Source organism: Anser anser, assembly GCF_964211835.1.
Source record: "Anser anser genome assembly, chromosome: 1".
Lineage (NCBI taxonomy): Eukaryota > Metazoa > Chordata > Aves > Anseriformes > Anatidae > Anser > Anser anser.
The window spans coordinates 183,521,396-183,544,191 of NC_139720.1; the positions used below are offsets into that span (position 1 = coordinate 183,521,396).

At 48.8% G+C, this 22,796-nt stretch overlaps 1 protein-coding gene and 1 long non-coding RNA gene across 2 annotated transcripts in view; both read right to left on the reverse strand.

The window, feature by feature from the left end:
• KPNA3 (karyopherin subunit alpha 3) overlaps positions 1-9,463 on the reverse strand; it is a 52,663-nt gene extending 43,200 nt beyond the window's left edge. The window contains exon 1 of the mRNA XM_083796314.1: positions 9,281-9,463. Within this exon, the coding sequence (XP_083652440.1) occupies positions 9,281-9,358 (78 nt within the window). The 5' untranslated portion in view covers positions 9,359-9,463. The remainder of the gene's footprint in view (positions 1-9,280) is intronic.
• A 9,606-nt stretch (positions 9,464-19,069) lies between these two features.
• LOC310904486 lies at positions 19,070-22,322 on the reverse strand. The gene is made up of 3 exons (XR_014588398.1): positions 21,661-22,322; positions 20,311-20,474; positions 19,070-19,957 (listed from the first exon to the last, which is right to left on the reverse strand). It is a non-coding gene; the product is annotated as an uncharacterized lncRNA (long non-coding RNA).
• Between the last annotated feature and the right edge of the window lie 474 nt (positions 22,323-22,796).

The window sequence follows — 22,796 nt, forward strand, 5'->3', positions numbered from 1 at the left end:
GGTTGCCAAGTTTATTTTTTAACCACCTGTGTTATAAGGAAACTCTTCAAGGTCCTGATACCCCCTCTTTGCATTTGTTTAAGCTGTGTACTGAGCTACGACCAAAGCAGTGAGTTGTGAGCACTCCTGTTTTAATTTCCATACACCAATTACCTGGTTTACAAGTACAGATGTATCAGCGTTCTCAGGAGACCGGACCCAAAGCAATTTAGCTGGCTGCATTCAGCACAAATTGCACTGATATTGAAGGACACGAAGCAGCCCGGAATACAATCAACATTATCTGGTGTTTTAATACAGCATAAAAGAAGAGCTGGAATTCTCTATCCAACATCACCATGCACGTATAGATTTCCAGTCTCTGCTGCGGTGTGAATCAGGCTCATTATACCTAGCAAAAAGTTTCACAGCATTTCCATTCAGATGGAAATCTTAACGCCGCTCATCACACCTCTTCTGACATCAGAGGAAGATTTAATGCAGCCACACGGGCTCCACCTAAGTCCAGCTGAAGTTTCCAGGTAACCCCAAGCTAACTCATCGCTGCACAATGGTTGTTTGCTCAGGCCAACAGGATCACCAGCTAATTCGCAGCAGTAATTTTGTCCTGCGGTCCTACCAGGAAAAGCAACCTGTCCACACGGCGTTCCAAGGGACTGGGGCAACGTCTCGCTTTGACAAGCCTCACTTCACGAAGGGCCAGCCTTGAGGAACATAACTGGAGTTCTGACGTTCATGTTACAGCCCAAAAGAAGCTGCTGATCTGCAGGATACCTGTAGCAAGCATTTTGTCTTTTCCTGTATTTTTTTCTTTTTTGGAAACAGAAGGGCATGCTGAATGAAGTTTAACTCTGACGAGTTGTCCCTTCTCTCTTTGATTTTCACAATGGTGGCAGGTCTGCCTTATCCGGACACCTTATATACACCTGGAACACTGGGTGATCAAGATAGGCTAATTACAAGTGATTCCTATTCAAATTTTTTTAAAAGTTTAGAAGATTAAGGCTTCTGGACACACTAAATACATCCAAGGATTCAAAACATTGGTACAGGTTTAGGTTACGGGAATCTGCTCTTGCCAGCATACAAATTCCCATTCAGTTGTGCAAACACTGAAGATATTTATGACCTCCTTGTGTTGCAAGAACCGTGTATCAGATGCCTTAGAGCCTCCCGGAACCAGAAGCACACCCTCTCCTTGAAGCAAAGCATCCGTGCTGCCCTGCTCTCTCCCCACACGACCCCAGCTCTGCCCTCCCCTGGAATTTCTAAGGAAGTCATCATTGCAGGTGACTACTTTCAATAACCAGTTACAAAATGAAGTATTTGGTCAGAAAGGCCTCACAGATTTCTGTGGCAACTGTCACAGAAGAAAGGACATTCTTAAGCTTGTCCAATATTTATACTAGTTTCCCCTTTCCCCTCCTTTAAACGAAAAAAAAAAAAACAAGCACACAGAATAACTCTCCCCAACTCCCTCCCTCTTTAAGCTAGAATGTGGCAGACGCCTTTCTGGGGCTGGTCTGTAACCCAGACACTGAATTTGCGACTTATTTTCTTACATCCCTTCCAGAAGCATCAGTTCAGGCTAAGGACAACAACCTAGATGTCTCGTAACAGAACGAACAGCTACCAGGCCAAATACCAGCCCGACACCTTCTTGTACAATCCATGTTTGAACAATGACACTCCCTCTCCAGACACTTAAACAGTCTTCAGCTGTAATATCAAAGTACCTCACACGATACATTTATAAGCATCCTCCCTGTGAAATGAGGGAAAAAAGTCCAATTATTCCCATCTATAAAATGGGAAACAATAATTGCAATTTGCATACATTTACAAGGTGCCATGAAAAAAAAAACAACAGGTCCCTAGAGAGCTAGACTGTATTCAACCATCCTAAGTTTTTTTGGTCTACTGTTACATGACTCAAATTAAATGTTTGGTTTTTTTCCCCCCCTATTTTTGAAAGACATAATCAAAAGGCACAAAAAAAAATTAAATGTGCAAGCTGCCTAATTAAATCTACGAAGAGATCATTCTGCTCAAGATGCAAGAGAAAACAGACCCAGCTGACAAGCCTGGAAGAAAATGGAGCACTGGGAGCCGGAAAATACACTCCAGCAACATCCCACGATCCTTTAGGAACCCTATCAGCAGCCCCTCCAAATGCAATCATTGCAGTGTCACGAACTCTAGATGCTTCTACCTCACTTTTTTCACGTGACATGAACCTGAATTCATGTTTCTCCTGTCTGAAGGTTCTCTCCTTGAGGTGCCTGCAGTTTACCCTTCCATAAAAAGGGCACCAGCTAGCCCTAAGAAGTCAGACCACCAGAAGTGGCCTGGTTCTGATGGACTTGTGTCAGAGTCCCTTAAACACCTCTGCTTGCCTGGAAGGGTGTTCTCCACAACTGCTTGTTCCATGTTATGAACTCTTCGCACTGACAGCCTATGTTCTCCTTGACTCCTGGCTGGGACCTTTCTCAGCCTTCTCCTTGACTCCTGGCTGGGACCTCACTTCAGGATTTGCTCTTGGTGTGGAGAGCAGTCTCTACCCGGCCACAAGTCAGATGTTCGATGCAGAGAAATCACCACCTCTGACTTTGCATCCATTTGGTTGCGAGCATGCAAAGAAGCAAGAGACTCTGATGCCAAAAACCCACATACAGTGACGGTGTTTGGTGGTTACGGTGACCTTGGCTCACCTGGGAGGGAACTACAACATCTCCACGTAATTCCATCGATACTGGGACTTAGATTGCAGCTGCCTAGGAGAAGGCAAGGACTAGATTATGCTGAGAACTGCAAACCTGCGATCTCACGCTACGCCCAGCCAGGAATCCCTTACTGCATCCCCAAAAAACAGGCACAAGGTGCCCTAACACCTTGTCTGACCACCTTATCCTCATGCAAATGAGCTTTGACTGGGTTCTGCACCAGCAAGTTTGCAGTGGGGCTTGATTGCTCATTGAAATACACCTCCATCAAGGCTAACAAGTCAAACTATGAGGAAGCCATTTCTCCGAGCTGATTTTGCAAATCACCTCTTCCATCACTGCCTCCGAAGTCCATTTGTTACTGAACTTGACAATTACCAAGGTTAAAAACGCAGAAGAGACCCTGAGCCGTTCACAGGCACTACAGAGTATGAGGGAAATGAGTAATGCGGCAGTAGGTGGCTGAATGGGGAAGGATACTCATTTTGCCTCTAGTTCTGCAGCCATCCATGCAGCACACACTCCTATTTTGTGCTTGCTGTACTTTATTAAACACACACACCAAATCAAGCTCAAAACCGACGGTAACATTTGCTTAACCTGAGAGAGGAGACGAGTGCCAGCTGACCCAGAAGAAAGGGCACAGAACTTCCTCAGCAGATTCAATGGCATCAGCCTGACAGCGAAGGGATAAGCACCCGACACCAAGCACCACCCCACGCACACGGCGTGCTTTCTCCCTCCACGCCAACCACACTTTGAGCCACCACTTGTCTTCTCCTGGACGTGACAGGCCAGCGCAGGAAGCTAAGGGAGCAGATCAGAAGAAACGTGAAGAGCTTTGCACCTAGCCCACCCCACTGCACCGCCGGTTCTGGGGCAGGACCAGCTTCTTGGAAGAAACTGGCTCTGACTACCAACGTCAGTGTCTGTGAAACAGAATGCAAAGCCCACAGCTTCTGCTCTTACAGAAGTATCTAGGAATAAATACCAGCCCAGCATCAGTATTTCACAGTGCCAGGTATTTTAGAAGTAATAGCCTGTATTCTTGGAAAATATATAGGGTTTACAGTTCTTTTGCATCTCAAGTCAGTTTACTTGGCAATTTCTTCACATGCCCCATCAGCTTCAGCCACCTTGTTGCCTCTTCAGGCTGTAATCTCATACACTAGGTGCCTAATTCCACTTCCAACCTCATAATAAATGCAAATCTGATGATCGCTCGGTTGTAGCTGGTACATCCTCCTAAGCACTGCCTCTTCAAATAATGAAGTTGTAGATGAAAAAAAAAAAAGCCTGGATTTGTGCTAGAACTGCACAAACATTATGAAAATCTCAAACAACTTATGTAAGAAGAGTTAGAGAGCTCTTTGAACTAGTATGACAGTTATGTTGCTCCTGACAGTTTACACGTTAATAACCTACCCTTTAATAGGAGAGGTTTTAGGGATAGTAGAACAACAGCTATAGTTGCTAGACATACTAAAGAATGGAAAAAAAAAAAGAAAACCACGTGTAATTACAGAAGATTACCTAAATCTTGGCATATCTCTACAGCAACTAACAATAATGTCATAGAATCACAGCATATCCCAAGTTGGGAGGGACCCACAAGGATCATCAAGACCAACTCCTGGGTCCCCACAAGGCCATCCAAAAAAAAAAAATAAAAAATCAGACAATACAGCGAGCACAGACCCCAATCAGCTTACAAAGATTACGTTCATCAAAAGACGCCATCTCCAAATTGCTTTCTTCACAGGTTGAAATAAACAATGTCCTCCCAAGGTATCTGTGTCTTTGAACATTTTACAGCAATGCATACAGCTGATCTGGAATTTCACAAGGAAAACATAAGACAGTATACCTAAGTGAACTTAAGTGTTTTTTTTCTGCCACGAGTGACAAACTTTTGACAGCACTGCACTTTTTACTTGCAGACTAACTAAAGTTTGCAAAATTCTGCAGCAACAGCAAGCAAGGAGGCTTCTCACACACACCTCTTATTTTCTACTCAAGTAATTCTTTCCAAGGTGCAGACACGGACACCTGCATTCTCCCAAGGGTATGCTGGCCTGAAAGGTTAATAAAGAAGCTGCAGGACAGCTCAGAAGCTCTGCACGAGAGTATTAGATCTTACCTTAAACGTGGCTCCCAGCAGGAAGCTACCTGATACCTGTGTTTTCACTTTGACTGCTGAGCTTCACTGAGCCAGCAAGGCTATTAAGGCAGCAGGCCCACGGTCACCTAAACCAACCTAAATCAGCTGGTCCAGCCCTATTCCCTCCCAACCCTTCTTTTGCCAGCATTAGATCCTGTGCCAGCAGAGGGAAAAGCAGAAAGCTGACCAACCTGTCAAAGTGAGCTCCGGAAAGAACCCGGGTTGATGCAAAATAGCTGGGAGTAAATATACTGAAGATGCCCGAGCTGATGACAGAGATCCGGGCTAAGCCCAGTGTCTTCCTCTGCCTCATACAGGATCAGGAGGCTGAAGGTAAAGAGTAAGAATGGATGCTGCAAAGTCCCTAGACCAAAGGTGATATAGACCAAAAGGTGATAGAGCTGGCCCCAAAAAACTGTAACTGGGGAGAAGACATCAGTGGTCATGACCTCAGTAATTTAAAATCAAATATAGCACTGGGAGGTGGAAGATGACAGGGTAGCTATGCCTCCTTTTGGTAAATAGCCTTTAACAAATTTCAGCAGGTTCACCCTACAGATCAAACAACAAAAGTTCAAGATACCAAATGTCTGTATTATTTTGCCTTGCGATTAGAGGCATGACAAACATAGAAAAAGGAAATTTTAATCCCAGTCATTAAAAAGTTTTTACAAGTAGTTATTTAGGCTATAATGTACTAGCTCCTCAGTTGCTGCCTCTTTTTTACAGGAGTACAGGGAACTTTACTTTTGATCCAGTATGCATTTTGCTAATTACATGATCACAGTCTCACTGTACCACACAAAAAATAACAGTAAGTCATACAGACAGTCCTACAAATAAGAGCATCTCAGTTTATCTAGAATTTTTCCTCAGTTTTAGCCAACGATGCTGACTGATCCCGATAAAAAGAAATGTGCTGAATTGTTTATCTATCAACTTAAACACCATGACAGGGAGCCAACAGATTGGTGCCTGCTATTTGTCATACAGAACAAGTAACAAGTTTCTGGTCCAGGAAGTCAGAAGAGTAAAAAGCTGCAGGAAGGACGTTACCAGGTAAAGAATGAAGCTGAAGAACTGCAAACAAAAAAAAAAAAATCAGAAGGCTGAAGTTTGGTTTTATAAAAGCTAGGTTATCTTGGATGTAATTATAAACAAATAAAGCCAGCAGTTACAAGGGGTATTACAAATTAAGCGATTGCAAACTGTTCAATCTTTTCCTGCAAAGCCTCAATTGTATTGGAATAATCAGCGCTGTACATTTAGAAAAACACCCACTGACACTTGAGGCTACATGCCTGTGATCAACGCAGGAAGGCTTTCTCACCATCCATGGGACAATTTTAAAAGCCCCTTCTTATCTCTGGAGAAAATAAAATTGAGAAGGCTGTAAGGAGAAACTGTTGTGACAGTCGTTGGTCCAAACGAAGCCGCTTGGCTCCTCAGCGCCCAGCTCTGCTGGTTCAGGTTAGCTCTGACTGCTGCTAATCACATCTCAGGGCCTATAAAAACAGAAGAGTCTCGCTAATAAAAGCGAGAACGCAAGCTAATATTAAGTGACTAATGCTTTGTTTCTGGCATTTGATTTTGCTTGGAGATAAACGCCTTTAGTATTAATGCTTCAAAACCAGAATTCCAGCTCTACATGCACAACTCTACCTCATTAACACAAGAAGGCAACTAAAAGGTGAGAAACTTCCACCCAAACCTCAAACTCAGAGAAGCAGGGTGGGCCTGTGCAGGTCAAGGAGTCTGCGCGCACCTGCCCAGCAGATCCTTCTCTTCGGTCCTAGAAAAGGAGCCCAGAGAGAAGTGGCACGGGGTACGAAGGTCTGTCTTAACGTGAAACCAGTGCTTACTAATCCTTTGTTTCCCTTACGGTTGCATTAACGAAACGCAAAGATGATCGTGGCCTAGCAAACCCAGTAATAAAATATGAGTTAACTACAAATTAAAGGAGTGTTTTGGTCTGCCATAATAGTCTGTACCCAGAGGGGATCAATAACAACTCATCAGTATTTATTAGAAGCCAAAGGAAGACTACTAAGGTACTCTTAAAACGCATTCAAGGCTGATGAGTTCAAAGGCAGGGACTGTCTCCAGGCAGAAGGTGACTCAAACAACACTTTTCAAACCGAACCGGAGAGCACACGGCCTTGAATATTTGAGATTTTCCGAAGGATATAATCTAGATACCAGACCATGATTTATTACTCCGTCGTTCTAACCACTTTTTTCCTCATTGGTGGAATCTGACAAAAAGCATAGATGCAGATCAGCAACAGCACTTCTCATCTTGGTTTTCAGAGTACAAGAAAATTGGAGGCAGGATCTTTATGTAACACTCCTTATTGAAGCACAGGCACTGAAACAAGCGTATTTTATTGCTGACAGTTGAGAATTATGTACAATACTTGATTTAGGAAAGAACTGTTTGGTGGAGAACTGATAATTTTCACTAAATACAGACACATTGTCAGACTGCGTAGTAGTACCTCAAGAGAAGCACAGCAAGTAATGGCAATTACGTGGTCCTGCTGGGCTCCTTCATTCTCTGCTATAAACTTAGCTTACCTGGTTTTACTTCTAGGTACCCAAGTTACATAAAGTTTACTTCGCAGAATACTCTGAACTTTTGAATAAGTACCATGATTAGAAAAAAAAAGCCAAAAAGGAGGTATGGTAAAAAATTTCACACGTGACTTGTGTTGGGAAACATGAAAGACACTGGTTCACTTAAAGGCCTGTGAAAGATGAGAAATGCACCTAAATTCAATTAGCATACCTGCACAAGTGTACAACTTTTACTCACTCCTGAGTTTCACCTGTTTGGTGCCCCCAGAAGACAGGTGCTTCTTTGATTTTAATGCTTTTTCAAAAGCATGGGTGAAAGCTTCGGTTCTGGCACCGTTAACGTGGTTATCTGGCAAAGTCTTAGGCTCAGCTACAAAAGGAAGTCAGTCAGCATACTGGAAGATAACCCTAGAGGATACACTTCTCCGTAACAGCAAATACCCTATTCCAAAATAATTACTCCACTTCAGGAGGAACTGTTCTCCTGAGAGCTAAGGTACCTTAGCCGGTCTGGTCTAACTAATTCCAGAGGAGCTTAGGCAGTCGATTCTCCTCCTCCCCCCCACAGAGGCGGATATTTAATTCCCCTAGTCTTGGGCATGCTATAACATAAGCAAGCACGGGTGACAGATCAGTTCACACTAGGCATGAGCATACCTAACCTTTCCCTGTTTAGAGCTCCGATGGATTCAGGCCAGTGGCTGAGAAAGCGGCAACAAAGCCAGCAAGCAACACGGGGAGATGAGACAAGGACAAAATGAATGAGGAGCAGCAGCAGGAAGAGCCTCGCTGGATAAGAAGGGGAAAAAGAAACCCACCACGCCTCCTCCTACCCTGAAAAGCAACCGCTTAAAGGAAAGATGGGTAATTTTTAGCGGCTTGCTAGCGTTTACTAATGTTAGCCAGGAGTGTTGAAGTTAACGCGCTCCTCGCAGACAATATTATCCGTGAGAAAGACCCGCTGTCACTAAGTTAAGCGAAAATTAAGAACAGTTTACATGGTGAATGTCATCTTAAAGGCACTGCCGCTGCCAAGGCTGACCCGCATAGAACCGTCTCCACCCAAACAATAGCAGCGGAGGTGTGAATTCTGCTCAGACACGAAATGTGCTTTCGGAGGGCTAAAGCCCCGGCCGGACCGATGACAGAGGTGCGTTTCGGCGATCGTGTCGCGGTGGGCTACCAGCAGCGAGGCGAGCACCCTGAGGAGAACCCGGCAGTTACCTGACACGCGTTTCGGCTCCCCGTTCCCGCGAACCCTCACCAGGCTGGGAGTGGGATTCCAGCACAACCCTTACACACCCCTTTTTTTTCCGTTTCTCACCCCCAAAAAAAAAAAACAACCATAAGGTGAGGGGTTTTCCCCCTGGCTTCGATGGGGGCTGGCACCGAGGACGCCCCCCTCGGAGGCCATTGGGGGCGAGCGGGGCCGGAGGGGGCCAGTGAGTGAGAGGGGACCCCCGTGGGCGAAGGGGGCCCCCCGATGCCCCCCCAGCCCGGCGTTTTGGGGCGAGGCAGCGCGTAACCCCCCCGAATATTGCCAGACGAAGCCCGAGGGCCGGCTGCAGGCGGCGCAGCGGCCCTCAGCGGGGCCCGGGGGCGGCCCCCCCCCGGCGGCGGCCCCATTGTGCTCCTCTCCAGCCCCCGGGGGCCGCCGCCCTCATGACGGAGGAGAACAAACCGCCGCCGGCCTTCCCACCCCCCCACCCCCCCTCACCCGGCCTTCCTCCTCCTCCTCCTCCTCAGCCGCGGCGGGAAGGAGGAGGGCGAGGAGGAGGAGGAGGGAGGCCAGGCCGCGGCCACCGCCGCTGCCGCCCACCTCCACGTCGCGGCCCTTGTTCTTGAAGCTCTTGATGCGGTGGTTCTCCAGCCCGGCGGCGGCGGCGTTGTCGGTCATGGCGGCGGCGGCGGCTCTGAGGCGGCTCCGGCAGCGGCGGCGGCGGCGGCGGCGGCTCCGGCTCGCGCGAGGGGCGGGGGACGCGCCGTGACGAGAGCGCGCGCGCGGTGGTGGGAGGGGAGGGGACGGGACGGGAGGGGGGGGGGGGGACGGCACGGGCGCGCGCGCCGTTGCCTAGCGACCGCGAGAGCGGCGGGCGCGGCTCGGCCAATGGCGGCGCGGCTCTGCCGCTTCGCCCCGCCCCGCCCAGCTCGGGCTGAGGAGAGGCTGCGCTACCCGCGGGGCGCGGGGCATGGTGGGAGGTGTAGTTCTTCGCCCCCCCTCCGCCCCCCCCTCCCCCGAGGGCGGCGGCCTCGCACGTGGAGCGGGAGGAGCCGTTGGTCCCGGCCTGTCAGGGAGCGGCCGTGGCGTTCGCCCTCTCCACGGGGGCTCCCCTGGTGTCTGAGGGGGGCAGCGCGCCCGCTGTGACCAAAAGATCCCCCCCCATAGCCGTCAAAATTACTTCAGCCCCCAGGCCAACGTGAAACACTATTTCTGAGGAATAAAACCCAAAAAAACTGTCCCCCCCCAAAAAAAAAAATACCCCAAAATGTGTCATGTTCACACCTAGCCCGCCTGACACCACCTCACGGTCTGCGACATATCCTTACAGACCCCATTTTCAGAGAGTCCCCCTCTAATCACTCAGCTCCTTAATACCCCAGCCCTTCTTCATGTCACCGAAATGGCGGCGACCCGTAGCTGCCTGCTCTGCCATAGGGAGGCTTGCAGCCTGCTGCAGAGGAATAAAGTCTGAAAGACTCATGCTTCGTCACCGTCTTTCAGCTGTGTGCCAAATGTGTGTATCTAAGGGACCGGTGTAGCATTTCCATCACTTCCATCCCTCCTGTATCCACGCAGTTTTGGCTCCCGACACACGTCCCTCTGTGCGTTTTCCTGACTTTTTTTTTACCTGGGAGTGCTTCACCACCACTGCTAGCAATGGAAGAGAAGAAGGAGCCCAGAGCAGGCAAAGCCCACGCGGCACGAGCAGTGTGACGGCATTTGTCAAGACGGCTCATGTCAGAGGCAGCTTCTGGGCCCGACGCTTGCAGTTTTGAAGGGGAACTGGATCCAGCTGCCCAGCTGTCCTTGGCAGAGCTGCCGAAGCAGATTCAGTAGCTGAGAGCTTTGCTTTACCCGCCAAGAAAGGTGGCTGCAGCTGCCAGCTGTGGCTTACTCAGACCCGCTCGGACATCAGAGCAACGCCGGCTCGGTCGCTGCCAGACGGGGTGTTGCAGTTATCCTCTTCAGGAGTTGCTGGCCATTGCCACGAACAAAGGAGCTTTGTTCAGTATAACCTATGAGGTAACATGGAAAACTTACAAATAAGAAATGGAAAGCGCCCAGACTGCGACAACTCAATTTACCGATCCATAAATCTATAGCCGTTCCACCAGATAGATAAAATTTATAGATGCAATCGTGGCAATGTCTTTTCTATCCCATTTCTTCTTCCTCATGGTATAAGCCTATCAGAGTGTCTGTAGTGCGTTTGATTCCTCTTAGTAGACCCTCAGGTATTGAATGCCTCTTAGACAGAGCTACATGGTAGTTTGATCAGTTTTATTGCCTGAATAAAGTGGTGCTCATGACTATATAATTAAACTTGCATGTACTCAGAGAGAAAACATTTTGATGTAGTTAAGCAAGTACTACTTTTTGGCACTGTAATTAACAGATACTACCAGTACTTTGCTACTTTGGAAACTGAGTGAACCCTGTGGTTCAGGGTAGCCATTCTTCCTCACCACATGAGCGTCATATGAACATGTTCCTGGCCACCAAGACCTGAAATGTACATGTCAAGCCCTTGAGCACAGTCATAGGATTTACTGGCCTTGAGCTGCCCCCTCCCACGCCATTTCAGCCCCCCAAGGCCATGAGTCCCTGCCCCAGCAGTGCTGCAGCAGGGTGGTCTCCAGCTCCACCACAGCCCTGCCTGGCCACGGGCCCTGAGGTAGGCTGATGTCCAGGGCAGGGCTGAAATGGGGCTCCTGGGCCACTGGAAGAGGTGAAGGGGAAGAAGGGAGGCTGGTTGTGGCCAGCAAGGTCTGTGAGTACCTTCAGTGCCTCAACAATATAAATTTTGTCACTTAAGAGGCATGGGGAGGAAAAATCTTTCATAACAATTCAGAGATGAGGGACTGTAACAGCTCTTTGGGTATCCCATGGCTGAACAGAGTCGAGCTGTGTTTGTTTCTGGGACAATCTGTTGGTTTCAGCTAAACAAATTGACCCAGCTGGCAATACTGCCATATTTTGGAAATCACCTCAAGAACGCAGTGTCAAGAGGCTGCTTACTCCTGTGGTAGCTAGTCACTTGCTCTTTTGCTGTCTGTAATCTTGCCTATATCTGCCAGTCAATATAGTTGCAAGAAAACCAGCATGTGAAAGAAATGTGATGAACCTGAGTCACGCTCTTGCCGGCTGTCCCTGCAAGAAAGCTCGGGGAGATTTAGGTGCGGTGATTTAAGATGCGACCTGTTGCCAGTCCCACCCTGCTAGTGGCTGTCAGAAGGCAGGAGGGGTGAATAAAACATGTGTCAGCTCCCCATTCTCTCTATCCACAGTCACAGGTAGCTGAAGCCAAGACCCACAGCATGAAGAAGGTGTGGGTGCCTCCTGTTGCTCCCAGCAGAAGAGGGGGGCAGCTGGCAAGGTGGTGTGGTCTCAAACTGCTGCTGCTGAATTGGCTGTCAAAAACAGTCCATAAAATCGTGCCACTTCTAATCACAGAAAGGTGCAAGGACTGTTAATTAAGTCTCCAAGATCACCTAAACCACTCATCAGTCTCATGTCCTGCTCACCCATCCCAAAATGGGATGCCTAAGCATCTCTGGCTTGGGTTTCAAGACTGCTGTGACAACATAAGACCATCGGCACAGTGGAGCAGGAGGGAGCTTTTCTCTATAAAATCTGCTGCTTTTCAAGTGCTCCCTAATTCCCAGCAGATGTTAACTTTTGGGGCTTGCTTTCCCTTGTCTGATAGAGGGAGGCTATTAATGCATGTTTGCAGTACTTACTGTCACTGAAGTCAAATTTTGTCTTCATAGGGAAAGTTATGTTCTTACCTCATGGTGACTAAGGCTTAGTAATGAACATGAAGTAAATCCTGGTAAAGACTCAAGCTTTGTTAAAGGCTGCCATGAAACACTGTGGATGCTACGAGTCAACATGCCTGAAGGAGAGGCGAGAGATCCAACAAAGAGAAACCCATGGAAAGTGGCTGTGTACAAAGATACACGCCCAGGTCAGGAAACCCCTCATCTGAAAACGAACCTGGGGAAGTGTTGGGGGAAGCATCAACTTTTTTTCTTGTTCTAATGCTTTTCTGATGGACACGAGGAGGAAATCTGTGCCAGGACAGTCCCAGAGGGTTGGCTTTGCTGCTGGGAGAAGTTGCTTCTGGGGGCCATACGAAGAAATGGCAGAGGAGCTGGCATGAGGCTGGCTTTGGAAGAATCAGTGAGCAGCCCAGGGGTTGGGTTTATGCAGGCCTTGGTATCTGCAGACCAGGAACAGGAGCACCGATGGGACAGCTGGCTTTTACACCAGCATTTCCAGAAGCTGGGGGACATTTCTAGTGAAGGAGGAACCGTAACACCTCCAGTTATTCACAGCCCCCCGGGTTCAGTCTAAGAACCAGATTGCTGCCTCAGCATCTTTGTCTACACTTTTGCAGGACAATTAGGGGAAGTTCCTCCTGGGACAGAGTATCACTTTCATCCTCCACTATTCTCACAAGAAACCCCAGAGTTTCCTCATTTTATGCTGTTTCCCACTGCCAGTGAGCAGCTCAGTAAGAGAAGGTGGACCAGGGCCAGGGGTGACAGCAAGGTGGACGTGGGGTGGGGGCTTTGTGGGCTTTGTGAACAAGGGCCCTCTCTCGTGGTACACAAACAAGAAGAGCTGGTCGGGTGACAGTAGCCAGGGCCAGCCAAAAGCCCAGATCACCAGACAAGACCGTAGTGGTCAGTCCCAACTCAAGTCAGGGTCCACACTGGTGTTATAGTTATATAGTATATATAGTATATAGTTATAGGGCCAGGTATGGCCGCAGCTGCATTGTAGCTCAGGCAGAGACCAAGGGCCAGAGCCCTGCTTAAAAGCAGCTCCAGAGAGAAGGGCAGCGAGTCCCCGCCAAGGCCCCTCACAGCTTGCTTTTTGATTCAAGGACAGCCAGCTGGGCTGCCAGAGCTGGCCCTGGGCCCAGCCAGCCCCAGGAGGAGGAGGACGTCCTTGGTGCCTGGGCACATACCTGGAGGTGAAGATGTCCCTTTCTCCTGACATCTGAGCTTCAGGCTGCTGCAGAACCAGAGGGGGCACTGAGGCTTATTCCAGGGCCTGGCCAGCCCTCCCAAATTTAAGGCAGTTAATAATCAGCAGCCTGTGCCATTCTACCCACAGCTTTGACGTGAGCAAAGCTTCTGAGATATAGCTTGCAGAGCCATGGGTCCATCACCCTCCTGGAGCATGGCATTAGGATGCAGGCAATAGGAGGCTGGGCTGTACCACAATGGGTTCGCTGTTTTTTTCTGGTGGAAACAGCTCTGAGAGGTCTCCTCCAGGGCCCAAACCCTCCAGCACAGGCAGCCTGGGGATGCCAGGCCCCAGCACCAAAAAGAGCCAGGAAATTCCTGACGTGGACTGAACTGTGCCTGAAGGAGACAGCAAAGGGATTCTGTTTACAGGAAAGGTCCCTGAGGACCTGGGAGTGACTGTCTGCAGGATGGCTCTCTTAATTTATATTTCAAAGTGGATAATTTAATTGGCATAATTGGGAGTTTGCTTTCTTCTCTTCATTACAGATGTGCAGAATATGGCAGCACAGTCAGCGAGAGGGAAGCGTGTCTGGAAGGGAGATAACTGCAGAAGAGCTCTATAACAAAGTAAATAATGTCGTCAGATTTGGGAAACTTTATCTTCGGGGTATTGAAGACCTCCTTTAAATGCGCTGGTCGCGGGGTATGGGGCACCACATTCCTCACCCTCTGGAGCAGGAGAGGTTTGGTTCTGCTTCATGGCAAAGAGGAAGCCTGGCTGCCTCTGGAGCTCCTGGACTCCGAGTCAGCCAGCATGGGAAGACCCACAGCTTGCTCCCACCGGTGGCTGCTGCTCCCCTTGACCAAAAACCGCTGCTCGGTGACAAGGGGACCTGGATGGGTGGGGGAGAGCGGGTAGAGGTTAACATTTCAGCCCGTAAGCTCCGGCATGAAGAAGATCCACCTGCTACAAACCAGACAGCCTTGTCCTGAAGACTGAATGAGCTTGAGGCAATCCCCCACGGCTCTACCTCACCGTACAAACCATGATGCTCAGTTTCAGATTTTGGCACGTGTCAACAGTATACTTTTTCTCCTAAACACAGCCTCTGAGAGCTACAGGACTTGCTACCTGCACTGCAAGAAATAGGCTTTTTTTATTATTATTTTATTTTTAATCAGAAATATCTCAGAGTGGAATCGCAGTGACACCAAAGCAGTTTTCAGCGCTCACGTCATCGAAGGTTATCAAGAGCCTTCAAGTGGATTTGATGTGATTTCACTAAGTCAGATTAAGAACTTTTCCTATAAGCAAAGGCAATTTCAGGTGAATAATTACTGCAGACAAGACAAGGGTTTACTGGGGTGGCTCAGGAGGCTTCTGCTCCCCTTGGTGCCAGCAACACAACGCGTATTTCCCTGTTGCATGCGCGTTGTGCAGGCCGTGCCTCCCGCGCCCTCCCAGATCAGGCTGTTCCTGTCCCTGGTTAATGCAGCTCTGATTACAGCATCCTAAGAAAGGCGGATTTTCTTTCGTGCTTTCATATCCAAGTATTAACCTGCCCTGACATCGCTTCATTTGTGAGAGCTGAGATCAGTTCCCTGCAGAGGTTACACCCAAGTGTACGACAGAAGTGGAGGCAGATTCCCGTAGCTTCTGTTCTGCAAAACAAGCCTTAGCTTCTGCTCAGATATATATTATATATATGTAAGCATATCTCACAGAGAATATCACAGATGCAGTGCTGTGGGATGCTGGAACAAGGCACACTTCCCTTTGTGTGCCTTAATGGGAGAAAATTGAAGCGTAGTTATATTTCTGCTATCAACACGTACCACTAGAGCTGGCTATTGCCACCATGTCCCATTCATTGGAGGAGAGGTTCTACATATTTAAAGCCTGCAAATAATTATACACTTGGTACTGTGCTGTTACAAACAACGTGTAATATTATTGTCTCAGTAACTTCCATTTGTAAGAAGTCAGCACAGCAGCAAGCCCCCAAGCTTACACGTTGAAACGTTTTGCCGTTTTCACGTGATTATTGGCAGAAATGGCAAATTTATTTTAAAACCTCTCGTGATCTGCTCTCAAGATCTATTTGGATTTTCAGTCCCCATGGCAATAGCGTCCTAAGTTCTGAAAATAACAATGTGCACAGCTATTTTGACTGAAGGAACCAGACGACACACGCGCATAAGGCTAAGCAGATGGGTACGTGCTTTCAGCGAGAGAGTTTCGTTTCAGTCATGAAGGTAAACAGCTATTTTCCGGGCACACAGAGAGATCTGCTCTACTTGGCCAGACGTGTCAAGCGAGAGAGCTCTATTTTTACATTGTCACTTTTTAAAGTAGGCCGGCATTCATCCTTTTGAATGGCTTTCTAATGATATCAAATGTGTTTCGTGCACCGTGAACCCATTTGGCATTGCTCTTCTCAGCAAAATGCCACTGAGATGGTGACACAGAAGGCGAGAGGCAGGGAAGTGGATCCTGGCCTCATTTTCTATGTTTACGTGTTCCCCCTTTGGACCGAAGCCATTAATCACGACGGGAAGCCTTCTGGGTTGCTTTGGTTAGGGGCAGGAGTTTGTTTTCACCTTTGATGCTGCCTCAAATGTTTGAAGATAATGGACGATGATGCAAAAATCACCTACACGGGACGTTTCTTTGCTCACAGCTCTCTCTGCCTTTCTGATGAACCTTGACTTCACCCCAAGAATGGATGGACCTTATCTGCAGGGCACCACATGGACCTCATCTCCTGGCCACCTGGAGCCCATCCCTGCGTGATCCCCAGTGCAGGAGCATCAGGGCTGCTGGGCACGTGGTCTCCTTGGAAGATGGACACCGTCTGCCGTCGGCACTCGCTGGCTGGCACTCAGCTGCCCCCGTCCTCCCCCAGGGAGATGTGAGGAGGGTGCTGAGACAGGTGGAGCTGCACAAAGATTGGGTCACAGGATCTGTAGCTGGTGGAAAGCTTTGACTCCAAAGGTCGCTTTTGGGGAAAGATAAAAAAAAAAAATAGAGAAATAAAAATAGAGAAACAGAAGGGAAAGGAAAACTCTCCCCAGCGGTCAGCTGGGAAGACAAAGAACAGGAGGACCCCAGAGGAGCATCCTCTGCTGGGCATCCTCCACTGGTGCCCCAACCCCAACAAATTTCCCATAGTAACCATAATTCTTTTTTTCATATATGTATATCTTGAGCACGTATATATACAGTTTGAGCATATCTATATGCTCAAATCCCTCTTGATAGTTCCTGCTCACAAGGCTGTTGGCACTGCTGGGAGCACACGTTGATGGGGGCAGGCGTGGCACGCTGGTTGCCTGCGAAGCTTTGTGCGTGCGTTTTGTGGGGTCCCCCACTGTGAGCCAAGAGCAGCAGCCAAGGAATAGGAAAAGAGGGGATAAAGAAAGGGTGATTCTCGCACCGGTGGTGATCACTTCTCGTGAGAGCCCGTTGTAACAGCACCGTCAGGACTTGCAGGTGCACGGCTGCGAGAATAACGCAAGAATTACATGGAGCATCCATCTGCAGCCCAGAGGCACCGCTACAACTGACCCTGTTCCTGTCCCCAGCATCATCGGATGGATAGCATCACCCCAGGCAAGGGGCAAGGCAAGAAAATAAAAGAAAGGAAAAAAAAAGAGAGAGAAAAAAAGGGAGCGAAAAAAAGGGAAAGGAAGGGAAGGGAAGGGAAGGGAAGGGAAGGGAAGGGAAGGGAAGGGAAGGGAAGGGAAGGGCAAAAGAAAATGAATAAGGAGGGTTGCAATTCCTACTTCACTTCGTGTCTCGAGCTGCAGTGGATTTAAAGTACAACCTCAAACAGCATGAGTGTTGGCAATGCTGTATCGAAGCTGACGCATGATGATGACAACACAACATGAATGAAAAATGTGGATGTGGAGTAATTGAGAGGGGAGGGAGCTTTCTCCAAATATTTGCTCACGGATCGTTTTGTGATGATTCAACATAGTTGATGTAAAATCTGGCTGAGTTGAACCAGGTGTGAGCCAGCCTGGTGTGGGTACTACAATATAGCTGAAAGTGATATTTAATACCAATTTATTTGGTCAGGAGGGGCGGTGAGAGGCAGGAGGAATGGGCACAGACCAGTAACTTGTTTATCTTCCACAGCCACGAGCGGCACACGGGAAGGCTGCAGGCAGGGCTCAATGCCTGGCCTTCCAGCATCGCCCCTCCAGCCACGAAGCCGGTGGTGAGCCAGGTCAGGGACCTGATCCAAGGTAAAAAGAGAAGGCTAGATGTCTATATTATTCTTCTTCCCAGGCTATTTTTCATGCTCTGAGCCAGCTAATAAACCAGAGGCCACCAGGACCTCCCAGAAGCCCTCCAGCAAAACTGCAGCAATGCGACTCGGTACTTCCTGCCCTGCCAAGGTAAATATAAGCAGGGAGGAAAACCAACAGCAGCGAAACCAAAAGCCCTGCAAAGCTTCTTCGTCAGTTTGGAACAACCCAAAGTGGTAGGGGCATGGTTTGGAGGCAGTCCCAGATGAGTGACCCTTAGAAAGACCCCGGGCTCCTCACTCTGCGCATCGCTGTGGCCACCGTCAGTGCTCTGGTGCCCCAGGTATTATATAAATACACATAAACATATGTGTGTATATGTATATCTGAAGTTGTACAGAGGATACTGAGTGAATCCTTGCTCCATCAGTGTAAAAGGAGTTAGAGCGTCCCTGTGTTTGAAGAGATAGCGGTGCTCCAGGCTGCAAAAGATAACTGTGCTTTTCAATTTAAGCTCACAGCTATGACAGCAGCGCAGGGGGTCCCCCTGCTCTGAGCGCACCCAACCTGCGCTGACTGATGGCTGTTGTATTCAAAACCTCCTGGGCTGCTGTGGGGAAAGTGCCAGAATAAACATCTCCGCTCCCTCCAGAGATGCAAAAGACTGAGATGCATTTAGGTGCAAATACCTGGTTTGATAACTAACACGTCTGGGTTTTCGTTCGGGCTCTTGCTAGGTGCTGCTGGTGGTTTGATAATAATTGCGGTTACTGTTTTGGATGGTATCAAGCGCTGGGAACATATGTGGGGATGCTGAAGCCAGAGGGGAAATCCTTGCAGGTTGCGAGGGGTGAAGGAGCCACCCGCCGTCCGCCTTCCCTTCGCATTTAACTTCTTCATCTAGCAGTTAAGCCGGAGATGATAAGATTTCTATGCAGATCATTAGAAACCCATATGGGTAGGGAGTGAGTGAAATATGAACACATTTTGTAAATCTAGTAGAAACGCAATTCAGGAAGACAAATGGAGCTATTAAAACTTCATATCTTAGATATATCTGACCAATATACACATGTTATTCGGAGCTGTAGTTTTGGGAAGTTACTTATATAACATTAAAATAGCAATAAATCCCTCAGAGCGATCGTTATTTAGCACCCACGTTTCACTTTATTCCCCAAAAGGATGCTGAGAAGCGAAACAAAGAATTAGAGGGCAGATGCCTTTCACAAGCTCTCCTTAATTGCTGCCCAGGTCGCGTTTCTGGTGGCTCAGTAGTAGGGGAGCTCTGCAAAGGCCACTCAGAGCCATGGAAGATATCATGGTGATGGGCGTGCGAAACACCAGCAGTCCCAGAACAATGGTCCCAAATTTCAGTCCAAAGCAGCCTATCACAGCGGTGACATCCCAGGGTGCCAGCCCTGTCCATGGCACAAGGAATCGGCTTTGTAACCCACTTTGAGAAGCCAAAGAGCAGGGAAGGGACCTAGAGCAGATGCCTACTGCTAACAAAGCAGGACCACGAGCTGGATGGCCTCAGACCTAGGCGGGCCACCTTCCCTGGTGCCACCAACCCTTGCTGTCCTCTCAGCAGACCCCCCACACGCTTTCCATTCTCACCCACGGTATTTCGCTTGCAGCGTTCATGCTCTGACTGTACGAATCTCTCCTTGGGCAGCAGGAGAGCAGCAAAGGGGAGAACCAGCTGACTGAAGAACCCGGTAAAGGCTAGGTGATTAGTTTTCCAATCATCGTTTTCTGTCTTTAGATGTAGACACAAGTCCTGTAAAGTGCACTGGCGGCCGGTTCTGCTGCACTTGGGTTTCTTCACAACCAGTTTAGCTCGACTGCATTTTTTTGGGCCTCTCTGTTGGGCCCTGACAGCAGATTTCACCATGGCTTGTACTTCTTTGCTAGGCTCTCCGCAGGCGTAGCATGGGGCATTGCCGGTGCCGGCAGCGCCGTCCTTTCTGCCTTCACACGCGTTGTCCCCGCTTCCCGTGATGTGCAGGAGCTGCGTGCCGGCAGCCAGCAAGCCCTGGGGAGAAAGTAGGGAGATCAAAGATTAAATCGTCTCCCTTAGCCGTCGCACACCAGCCTGCCAGGCAGCGAGCGTGGGTGCGACACGCTGTGCCTATTACCTTCAGCCTCTCAGCACAGACACGCATAATCCGGGGACGACAACTGATTCCACATCCCAGACCCAACAGAGAAGCACATATAAACCATGAAATTACTTGCCATGAATCACGGATTCATTACTTTAAGGAGGCGACAGCGTCCTTGAGAAGTGCTGAGGGATGCTAGTCACCCTCTTAAAATCGTTCGTGGGTCTTGGTGCAATGCAGGAGGCAAAGGTGAAAGGAACAGCACGCAGCAACAGTTGCTGACCTGTATGCCAAGTGGTTTCACAACGCCGTGGCTGTTTTGGTGTCCTGGATGTCTCCTGGTGACTGACACAGTAAACTGCTGACAGCGTCGGAGTTTAGGCAAGCTTACAGGGAGCAAACTGGAGCATGATGGTGGTTTCTGGTGCACGGCAAAGACCAGTGGGTCTGGGAAAGAAGATGGGGGAAAAACACTGCGTTTTTGTGCCTCTTCTGGGTGAAAAAAAAAATCAGTTTTACCATATTTCGAGTTTTATCTCCCCAAACAAAGAATGAGATTGGCAACTTTATGCTATCTCAGAGAGGAGAGGAGAGGGAGAGAAGAGGGAGAGGGGATGGGACGGGACAGGTAGAAGAGAACAGAACAGTTTTGTTGGAAGAGCTTCAAAGGTCATCTACTGCAACTACTCGACCTCTTCAGAGCTAACTAAAAGTTAAAGCATATCAATGAGAGCATTGTCCAAATGCCTCTTGAGCACTGACAGACATCAAGCACCTCTGCATCCTACGCTGAGAACTGCCTTCAGCTGCCAGGGAGGAGGTTTTGGGGAAGCCCTGTCTTTTTGGGCACGCTCCTGATAACCCTGACACATGGTGTGGGCATCTAGCAGCATGCTGGGGACGTGGGACCGGCCACCTACGGGGTGTCCAAGGGTGATGGGGTGACTCGTGATGGCCAAAGGGCACTGTGGTGGCCTGCTGGAAAGAGAGATGATGCTCAGAGCCCGAGTCCAACAGGGAAACATGGATACCCTGGGCTGATGTGCTGAGTCAGGTCAGCTACAGCACTGCACTTCATTGTTTTTTTTGCAGGTATCAGGAGCATCCCCAGGGTGTGCAGGGCTCTGGATTTCACACCCAGAGCCGTCCTTCCCTGCAGTGAGACACCGGGACAGACAGTGGCAGGTTCATCCCTTGCAGGAGCTGGGACTGCACAAATAGTTCAGGATGGTGAAAGCCGAAGGCAGACGGCACCACCCTTGCCAAAGAAACCATGCCGGGCCCCTGCTTCAGCAACGCCATGTGCAGCAAGGTGAGCCAAGGCATTTCATCCCAGGAAAAGCTTCTTGTCCAGCCTGGGTGATTTAGCATCAGTCAGCACCAGAGTGTTTGATTTAACACACATTTTCTATTTTACTTTGCATATTTTTGAAATAACCAGCTAGGAAGCTATTTGTATCCTTTTCACATCCTAATTGCAGGAACAATGCTTTTACACTGATATGTGTAATTTAACCTGTTAGCTCATTCCTTCCAAATACTGGCTTTCCATGAAGCGAAAGGAGTATCAAGACAAACAGCAAAAAGTCTGAGGGGCGAATATTTACACTGCCATTTGCCACGTGTTACTCACCATCGTGATGGCAATCTCATAAAGCTCTTATTCAAGCCTGTTTTCCTGCTTTTTAGCACCAGATTTGCCTGTTTTGTGACAGGACACCCCCCAGCCTGCAGACTTGTGGTGCAGATTACGGGGCTCAAGCGTGTAGGAGACCCTTGGCTCATTTTCCTGCCTGATGCTCTTGCCCAGGAGAATGTCAAGATCTTGCTCCTCTCAAATCTCCATCTTCCATCGAGGTGCTGGAGGTAACTGGGACTGGCTTTGGGGACAGGGCAAGAGAGGGAAGAGGTCTGGGAGGATCTGCCACAGGGCCGGGGCCGATGAGACGCAGGTAATGATGATCCTGAGGGTGCACGTCCTTCACAGAATCACAGAATCATCTAGGTTGGAAGAGACCTCCAAAATCACCAAGTCCAACCTCTGATCTAACACTGACAAGTCCTCCACTAAACCATATCACAGAGCTCTACATCTAAACGTCTTTTAAAGACCTCCGGGGATGGTGACTCAACCACTTCCCTGGGCAGCCCCTTCCAATGCCTAACAACCCTTTCAGTAAAGAAGTTCTTCCTAACATCCAACCTAAACCTCCCCTGGTGCAACTTTAGCCCATTCCCCCTCATCCTGTCACCAGGCACGTGGGAGAACAGACCAACCCCCACCTCGCTACAGCCTCCTTTAAGGTACCTGTAGAGAGCGATAAGGTCGCCCCTGAGCCTCCTCTTCTCCAGGCTGAACAATCCCAGCTCCCTCAGCTGCTCCTCGTAAGACTTGTTCTTCCTGCCATCCCTTCTTCTTCGTGTGGTGGCATCAGCAGGCTGCCACCGCTGTGTGAGTTAAAGCCAGAGTTCGGGCTTTCCTTCCACAATTGTTGTGTACTGGGGGGTTAATGCTACAAAACTCAGCTACGAAATTGTTATGTACTGGGGAGTTAATGCTCTAAAACTCGGCTACGGATGGTGCATAGGAATTTCAGAAAATATGGAAATGAACTCAAAAATTCACAAGTTACAAAGACGAGAAAATTAGGAGGGGGTGAATCCGCATTCAGTGAAGATAAGACACTTGTTAGCATTTCATTATGACTTTCCTCTTCTGGAGGGCTTACAGACATAAGACACCCTTGTTAGTATAGCTGCATGCTTCAG